The 9,284-nt window shown below is 49.2% G+C and overlaps 1 protein-coding gene across 1 annotated transcript in view; it reads left to right on the top strand.

Annotated features, from left to right (window-relative positions):
- The first annotated feature begins 3,063 nt into the window (after positions 1–3,063).
- PLB1 (phospholipase B1) overlaps positions 3,064–9,284 on the top strand; it is a 100,329-nt gene continuing 94,108 nt past the window's right edge. The window contains exons 1-2 of the mRNA XM_015566426.1: positions 3,064–3,078; positions 4,908–4,994. Of these exons, the coding sequence (XP_015421912.1) occupies positions 3,064–3,078; positions 4,908–4,994 (102 nt within the window). The remainder of the gene's footprint in view (positions 3,079–4,907; positions 4,995–9,284) is intronic.

Genomic DNA, 9,284 nt, shown 5'->3' with positions numbered 1-9,284 from the left:
GCCCCCCCCCCCCCCCACCGGCCTCCAGAGCTGGACCAGTAGCACTTCATCTGCAGGAGCTGCCCACCCCCCACCGAAGGAGAGGCCTGGTCTAATTTTCAGCCTATTTCATTTTGTAATAACTCCTGTAGCTATAAATATACCAATTGGATTCAGAAAAAAAAAAATGAAAATCAACTATATCCCACCATCTGGAGATAATCGTTGTTAACATTTGGGCTCTTTTACATATGAATGTGCTTCTGATATGCTATCTGTAACCTGTTTTTTCATTTAACATCCGACACCCCTGGTGACTCTATTAAAAGTCATCCTGAAACCTCAAGTCCCTTAAGGCCAGCTGAGCTAGCTCGTGGGATGTTAGAATCAATGACAAGGAAACCGCCGTTCCCTCACAATTAGAGCTCGGAGCTCGGATGCAGTGCGTGCGCTCTGCTGACCTGACCTCCTGAGAGCAGTGCAGGGAGGTGGCCGGCGCCCTGCCAGGGCCAGGGGATCCCCCACGGGCCTGGGCAGTACTAGGCTCCCTGCAAAGGCAGGGCTGAGAAGGGCACTGGGCCTGCCTTCAGCCCCGCCCTCCCGTAGGGGAGGTGGAGGCCTGGTGCTCAGCCTCCAGGACTGATTGACAGGTGAGGGGCTACTGGTGGCCAAAGTGGTGGGAGGGTCCCTTGGAAAGGGTCAGAGGTTCCGAAAGAGGAGGCCCCGGCAGACTGGGTGACTGTCACAGCTCTGCCTAGGTTTGGCCCTGTTTACCCTTAAGTGGGGTGGTGGTATATTTGTGGTGTCTGGGAAGACAGGGTGTAGTTTAGATCCTGAAACCGCAAACACGGGGGCTTTGCCTGGTTCCTCAGTTTGCCTCCGTTTTGCCCTTGCCCACCGGGTACCAAGTCCTGGTACCAGCAGAGGGGCCAGGAGTCTCCCCTGGCCGGAGGTGCCACAGAAGGCAGGGCAGTGAGGACAGATTTGGCCCCTGACTGTCCTCAGAGGCAGTACTCCCGGAGCTGCCAGTGACCCCAGCCCATGCGCAGGGCAGGGCAGGCGGAGTGGAGGGCAGGTCCTGGAAGCTCAGCGGGTTTTGGGGGGGGGGCCCTGAGCTGGCACAGGGGCACCAGGTCTTCCAAGGAGGAAGTGCTGGGGATATCCAGCCCCATGCAGTATGCAATGGCACCGCCCAAGCTCAGCCCACCGACCTTCAACCCCCAGAGCGCAGAGCTCTTCCAGTCTACCCGTGCCCTTGCCCACCACAGCCAGTGTGCAGAGAGGGAACCTGAGTCAGACAGGGCGGGGCTTTCTCCAGGTTACATAGTCAGTACATGGCAGAGTCCCTGTGAACACTGGGTTCCAGCCCTGCAGCCTGTGACTTTATTCTGCCCTCCTTGCCTCTCACCCCCCCACCCCCACCCCCACCCTGAGAACCCAGAGAGAGGCAGGGGACGGAGAGGACAGACGGGTGCACAGCAGAAGTAAAACACAATGACAGGCAGGTTTATGTGAAAAGAACCACGGAACTGTTTGACCACAAAGAAGCCACACAACACAAACACCTCTAGTTAGGAAGCAATTCTCTTTCAAAGACCCAGCGCCAGATAGGTCTCTCGCCCTCACAGCTGTCCTGATGCCCGGGAGGAAAAGTCCCCCCCACACCCCCGCACCACACACTCACATACATACTCTCTCTCTCTCTCTCTCTCTCTCTCTCTCTCTCTCTCTCACACACACACACACACACACACACACATGTAGTCTTCCACTGGCCACAGAGCTTTCCATTTTCTCACCACATGTGAGAATGGGCTCCTCCTGCAAGCCGCTCAGGGCTTGGAAAAGGATGCTCAGGGCTTGGGCTGAGGATGAAGAAGACTGAGTCACCCACGAACTTGGTGGCTGCGAGCCGACAGAGCTGAGTGACCAGTGTCCTGCCTCCAGCCCAGCTTCCCCACCCCGACCCCTTCCCTGTCTGCGGCCTGCACAGTGCGGCTCCTTCAGGGGGAGCCCTTCAGATTCTGCTCCCAGGAAGCCCCTGGCACTTCTGGGCAGGGGCAGAAAGAGGGGAGGACTCGGGGGGGAGTGTGTGGGGGCATCTCCCTCCCATGACACTCTCCCTGCTCTGCCCTCTCCTCTCTCGGGAGCAAGACAACGTAACTGCTCCTGGCAGCGCTATTTTTAGCGGTCCTCTGGCTGTCAGCTCTGGGACACGGTCTCCGATCTCCGATCTCCGTTCCCCAGAGCGTTCCCACCGGCTGTCACTCTCAGGAGAGAGGGGCTGGGAGACAGCGGCCCAGGTCCCTGTCCTGCACACTTTCCCCGCGGGTCCATGCCGCGCAGCCTCACTTAGCCTGGGGACCTTCGCTTCTCTCAGCCTGTTTCCCCGTCACTCACATAAGATGCTTAGTATGGAGCCTGGCCTAGCGCTGGACAGATGTCCATCTTTAGCTCCATTTGCTTCCGCTTCCGGGGGGCCTGCGATGAGGTTGACCTCACGGCCCCAGGCAGGTGTGAAGGTCATGGTTTGGAAGAGGGTCAGCGACCCTGGGCACCTCACCCCAGAGGGGACAGTCCCTACAGGTGACCTGCAGCCGTCAGAGCCGCAGCCCTCAGACCAGCCCTCCCTTTCTTTAGTCCTTTCAGACATCATCAAACACTTCAATCCCTCGGTTCTGAGGCCCGTGTGCACCCCTGGGAGGAAAGTGATACCCCACATTGGTGCTGAGTAAGTTCCTTTCCTGCCTCTCTCCTGGGTGGGGGGATTGTGGAAGGTGGGGGGGGGGCCTGGCAAAGTCAAAGGGGCTTAAAGATAGAGGTCTGTGTTAAGTCAGAGCCAAAATGCACCTCCTGCACCAATTTAAGCCTGCCTGATGGGCCTAATTTTAAAAATCAGGACCCGGTCTGCCCTCCAGAGCCAGGGCTGGGGCCGTGTAGCCTTGGACTTGGAGACGGGCTCCTGGGTGGGGGCGAGAGGCCAGCGTCCAGCCCTGGACAAAGCGATATTGAACTGGTTTCCTCTCCGCTCGCCTCCCTCTGTGCAGAGACTTGTGGATTCAGGCAAAGGAACTGGTGAGGAGCATGAAAAAGAACCAGGTAAGAACCCACCTGGCTCTGTGCCTGGGGCTGCCCGTGTCTGTGCGAGGCAGTCAGACCGAACACGCCAGGCAGCCAAGGCCCTGCGGCCACGGTGCCCTGAACCAGCCACCAGGGAGGCCTGGGCCCTCTGAACATGCCCTTCCTGGTGGCCGTCACAACACAGGGCCACTTGTCACCTGCACCGTGGTGTCTGTGTGGTCCTGCCATCCTGATGGACTGCACGACTTCTCAGGGAGGTGGTTGAGAGCGTGGGTTCCTAAGGGAGACCCGTTTAAGTGGGAATCCTGAATTCTCCACCTACTCGCTGTATAAAGTTGGGTAAGGCACTCAACCTCTCTGAGCCTCCGTTTTCCCATTTATGAAATGGGCGTCATAAGAGACAGGAGCACAGGATTGAGGAAGATTCAATGAGGTGTTGGATGCACCTGCAGCTGTCATTGTTGTGGGAGTGGCGATTGTTATTCTTGATAATTACCATGTTTGTTTTAATTCTGAGGTGGAGGCCTCTGTAACACACCTGCCGGGGCCCTGGGACCCCCCTGGCTCTACCCAAGCGCTGAGCCTGGACGGCTGGAGCCAAGGGCAGCCATGCGTTGTCTCGGTCGGCAATGCGTTCACTGAAGAGCTCAGGCATGAGAGCCAGGCCATTGCAGGTTATAGGCTCAGGGCAGATGCCAGAGATATGCCATAAAGAGCTATTTCCCTTAACAAGGGAATCCCAGAATTTCTGGAGTAAACACAACATTCTGGAAAATAGCTGGGAGGTCTTGAATCCAACCCCAAAATTTTACAGATGAGGAAACTGAAGTCCGAGGAATTCATGTGACCTGTTCAAGGTCACACAGCTAATTGGGGCGAAAATCTGAAGTTGCTGAGTCACAGTCTTTCGCGAGTCAACTGCATCATGCCACCTCTTGAAGAGCAAAGCAAATGTTTATTTTTTTTGTTATGCAAGTGGCACATGTTTATTACAGAAAAATCAGAAAACGCAGATAAACAAGAATAGTAACCAGAGATCATTGCTATTAACAACTCAGTGTACATCCTCTTCCGTATTTTTTCAAGGCACATTTATTCCAAGCACATGTGTATAGTTTATAAAACTAGGATGTTACTCGATGTAGATACTTTCATAACTGCTTTTTAAAGTGTGGTACTTTCCATGACAATAATTACATTTTCCAACACCATTTTAGTAGCTACACAGTGTTTCATCTTTTTTTAAATATATTTTTTTATTGATTTCAGAGAGGAAGGGAGAGGGAGAGATAGAAACATCAATGATGAGAGAGAATCATTGATAGGCTGCCTCCTGCACACCCCCTACTGGGGATTAAGCCCGCAACCCAGGCTTGTGCCCTTGACCAGAATTGAACCCGGGACCTCTCAGTCCTCAGGCCGACACTCTATCGACTGAGCCAAACCAGCTAGGGCAACACAGTGTTTCATCTTAGAAGTGTTTGACAATTTGTGCAGCAATCCTCTAAATTAGACATCTATGTTGTTTCCAGTTTTTTACTGTTATAAACAAGGCTTCGTCATTGCAGCTTTCATGTATTCTTATTTCCTTAAAATATGTTTTGGGAAATGGAATTGTTGAATCAAAGGATATATGCCCTTAAAAATCTTTCAACTATATTTTGCCAAATTGCCTTCTAAATCAGTTAGAGAGTTTGAGTTTCCCACCATATAATTATCTTTTTGAAAAAATATGTAATTATGATTTTATGGGGTGGGTGTGTGAAATTGAAAGATATGAAAAGAAAGCCCTTTTGGTATCAGGTCTTACTACTATCGCTTTTTCATGCTGTTGCCTTTTTCTTCAGGAACTTGACTTTCAAAATGACTGGAAGCTAATCAATGTGTTCTTCAGTAATGCAAACCGGTGTCACCTGTGTCCCTCCACCCAACAGGTAAACCACAGGCTGGGGTCAGAGGGATTGCAAATGCCAGGGTGGGGGCAGAGCGAATGACCTAAACCTGCCTGATCTACACCTGGGCTGGGCCTGATGGCACCTTTTTCAGGGGATGGATGAATGGATGAATACCTGAGGATTCAAGAAACCATATATAGGGAAAGGTATTTTACCATCTTTAGTATCAGGTAAAGGAAATGGAGGTATAGATAAGCTGAGTCAATGATCATTCTACAATTGAGAAACATCAGCCCCCTAGTTAAAAATTACCTCTGATGTCATTTAAGTACTGAATTTAGGAAACAAAACAGGATGTGTACTCTTGTCATCACCTCTTGAATTATAGTTCCCATGAACTCTAGCAGTAATGGGAAGCCTACTGTTAATGCCCGTAGACCATCCTCCAGGCTCTTTAGCATTCCTGGATGCAGGACATGAAATATGTGACTTCATTTATTATTTCTGTAGGTGGCTATCTAGGACTTGGAGGTCATTCAGGCTAGCATCAGTGAAAGTGTAAGGGGTGACTGTGATGATATCAATGGCACACACTCTTCTTCTGGGGCCTGAAGCCTGGTTGCCACCAAGCTGACCTTGCTACGTATGGTAGACCAATCACCTGCCCCCGTCCTCTCAGCCACCCTCCAGAGCCTCTGCCAGGCGATGGCACAGGCCTGAGTGAAGTTTCCTGCGGTGCCCTCCTCTGTTCTGTGCCCTTCTTTCACAACTTATACTCCGGCTTTCTTCCAAACGCCCGTGTTCCCACTGACTCCTGGCCCACCACCAAAGCCCAGAGAATGCGCCGAGCCCACCTTGCCTGACCAGCTCTTGTTGAACAGTAGTCCTTGTAGATCTCCTGGGTTTGTGGCATATAGATCTTGAAGGTTTATTGTTCTACTTCACCCTCTGTATTCTCCCATGCCACGTGAAATTTACAACCTCTGTTTCTTCTATGCCCTTCTTTTTGTTGATTATGCACAGCAAATTTCTTCATGAATTTACCTATTCATGCATTAAAGTGCTCACACAAGCATTTAGGCATTGCTGCATTCCTCTGTATATCCACTCATTCATCCATCCATCCATGAGTTGTCTGTTTATGCATCAATTCATTTTCTCTTTTTACATGTAGGCATATACTATTGTATGTATGATGAGTTATGTTCGTGCTGGCTTTCGTTTGATTTTTCCAATGTTTGAATGCATTCATGGATGCTTAAACTCATTCATGATTTCTTCCATACACTTTTCTCACACTCAATCATTCTTATGTGAATTCTTGCATTCTTTCATGTGTTTATGCTCAAAAGCATTCTTGGCTATGTGATGCATTCCTATGTCTGCATGTATCCATTTACTTACTGTGAATAAGTTTGGTTAGATAAACAATGCACAAATGTTTTCTTCTTTTAAAAGACTAAAATGTTACAGCTAAATACCACATCTAATCCTCTCCCTTTTTATTTCCAAGCTTCTTATATATCTACAAATGCTAGTAGTATTTTGCATATGTGTGCATGTGTGTGCATGCGAAAAAGGGAGAGAGAAAGAGATTTAACACAAATAGTATTATATCATGAGCAGTTTTATTACTGACCAAGTATTTGTGGCATCTAGTCATACGATGCACATAGATGAGTTTATTCCCGTCGCTTGCTAGATAGTATTCCACTGTGTAAATTTAATAAATTTTATTTCGCCATTTCCCTATTGATGGCCATTTAAGTTTTTCTAGTTTTTCACTATTATAAACTATCTGTCCATTTGCCTGAATACGTGCATTTTTCTAAACAAATTCTGATTTTCAGATTGAAGTATATTAGTGGGTCAACATTAAGTTTAAAGATAGCCACCAAAATTATAAAAATAGAAATAGAATAAACTATAAAATATTAGGTTGATTGCAGGCTATAAGGTAAGTGCTGGCTCATGATTATTTTTGCTTTGCTTTCTACATAGACATGTGTGATGTGAAACATGTCTTACCCTGTGGGTCATGCTCAAACTAATCTGAAGAAAAGTGCCTGGAGTCGATTCTTAAACATAGACGTGCTAGTCATCAGCTCCATACACTTCAAGTTCTAGCAGGGCCTGCCCGGTCACCTTCCAACGTACTGAACCCATTTACATTCCTGTCCTGCCCTCCTTAGGACTGGATTTTTCTCCTGTAAGTGGGAAGTAGATGAGGGCCTGTGTCCCCATTTGTTCTCTGGGGGATTCTTAAGACCAGAGTCATCGAGAGGAAGAGCAGGAGCCATCCATAGGCAGTGGCCATGCTGCTTCGGGGCTGCTGTGGTGGGTCAGCTGTTCAAAGGCAGGTGCTTCCCGTGTACCTGGTGGCCTGGCCCGTTGCAGTGAAACGGATACTTACAGGGTCTGGACCAGGGGTGGGCAAACTTTTTCTCTCGAGGGCCACAATGGGTTCTTAAACTGGACCAGAGGGCCGGAACAAAAGCATGGATGGAGTGTTTGTGTGAACTAATATAAATTCAAAGTAAACATCATTACATAAAAGGGTACGGTCTTTTTATTTTTTATTTTTTTTTTAGTTTTATTCATTTCAAACGGGCTGGATCCAACCCGCGGGCCGTAGTTTGCCCACGGCTGGTCTGGACTCTTTATAGCTCTCTAGTTTAAGTCTAGTTTTGTTAATGAGTAAGAGGAGGAAAAAATCAGCTAAAAGAAGGGAAAACATGAAGAAGAAAAAACTCACAGCCAATGACCCTGCAAGAAATCTATCACTTACTTGTTGCAAATGCCTTTAGAAGCGGGAGTCAGCATTGGGAGGGTACGGTGGCAGGAGGCTTCAGGAAACCGGAAAGTGTTTGTACCTTTTGACCGGAGCATTCTTCTGACTGTGAAAGCAAAAGATACACATAAAAATGTGTCCTTTCATTTGGAAAAATAAGCTTTCTCCTGACTTTGGGGTCAAGGAGCAGTTTATTACGTGTGACCTTACAGACGAGGGACATTTCTCTAAGAGTTTGCTGGGTTCCACTAAGGAACAGGGACAGTTGGTGCCCAAGGGACAAGCACCCAGTACCCGAGGGACTGGGTGGCCCCGTTCACTCTGCAGCCATGAATAAGCCCCTTGGCAGAGAGCAGCACGCAGGGGCCCCCAGTTCCCCTGTGGAAGCTCGATGCCCTGAGTGTGGGCAGCGAGGGCCTTTCTACCCAGAGTCCCCAAGCCTCTTCAGAAGGCAAAGTGAGATGCTTAAGGTCATGTTCAGAGAGAGACACACATTGCCTGAAGAAAATGAGACAGCAGGCTCTAAAGCTGGCTCCGCCATAGAGCGGGCTCAACCTCTTCCGGAGGCCAACCTCTCGCCTGCGCGGGGACTTGGTAGGGAGAGAGTCCTGGTGCGGTCACAGCCCGGTGATTGGCAGCTGTCTCCAGCATCACCGTCTGTGTTCCCCCAGGAAACAGAACAGCTCCTGGGCCTTCCTGTCTTCCTTCAGGGGACAGCTGAGCTACAGGCAGCTTGGGAGTTTGTCTAGTAAAGTTTATTTTTGTTTGGTGTGTTTTATTTTTTTGTTTGTCTTGTGTTTTTTTACCCTGAAGAGGTAAACCAGGGTTTATGTTTGGCGTGCTCTCATTTGTTTATTTACTTTCATCACCTGCAGGGCATTAGTGGGAAAGGGGTGTCTTTAAATACCTGGTGACAGGAGCCCTTTTCTTATTCTTACTCCGGGCAGATGTGGCAGGGAGAGGTCTGATAAAAGAACGTCAGGTGGAAGTTTTGAGGCCCATCTGGGTCCTTAAATCCAAGAGTAATTGTGTTTCCCCTTTGGGAGTAAGTCCTGTCTCCCATCTCCCATCCCACGATGTGAGCTGTAGCATTCCCTTGACCTTGAGCTTGCCCTTTCCTGACGTGGAACTTCTCATTCGGGGGCGTTTGATTGTGTCCTGGAGCAGTGGTTCTCAACCTTGGCTGCACATTAGAATCACCTGGGAATCTTTTTCAAATCCTGATTTCTGGGCCTCATCCTCCAGAAATTCCGTTTCTTTGTTATGAGATGGGGCCACAACATTAGTAACAAAGAAACAGAATTTCCGGAGGATGAGGCCCAGAAATCAGGATTTGAAGAAGATTCCCAGTTGATTCTCATGTGCAGCCACGGTTGAGAACCACTGTCCTAGAGGATGATGGGTTGGGGAAGTCAGAATGGACAGAAACCCTCGGGAGCTCTGGGAACTATTATTTGTTTGTGGGAAAGGGGGGTCTAGTAGGGCCTTGGCCACTGTCATCTCAGCTGAGAGTGAAAGGTAGGGAGGGGAGGGCAGGG

Source organism: Myotis davidii, unplaced genomic scaffold (genome assembly GCF_000327345.1).
Source record: "Myotis davidii unplaced genomic scaffold, ASM32734v1 scaffold238, whole genome shotgun sequence".
In the NCBI taxonomy this organism is placed as follows: Eukaryota; Metazoa; Chordata; class Mammalia; order Chiroptera; family Vespertilionidae; genus Myotis; species Myotis davidii.
This window is presented reverse-complemented; position numbering and strand designations above follow the sequence as displayed.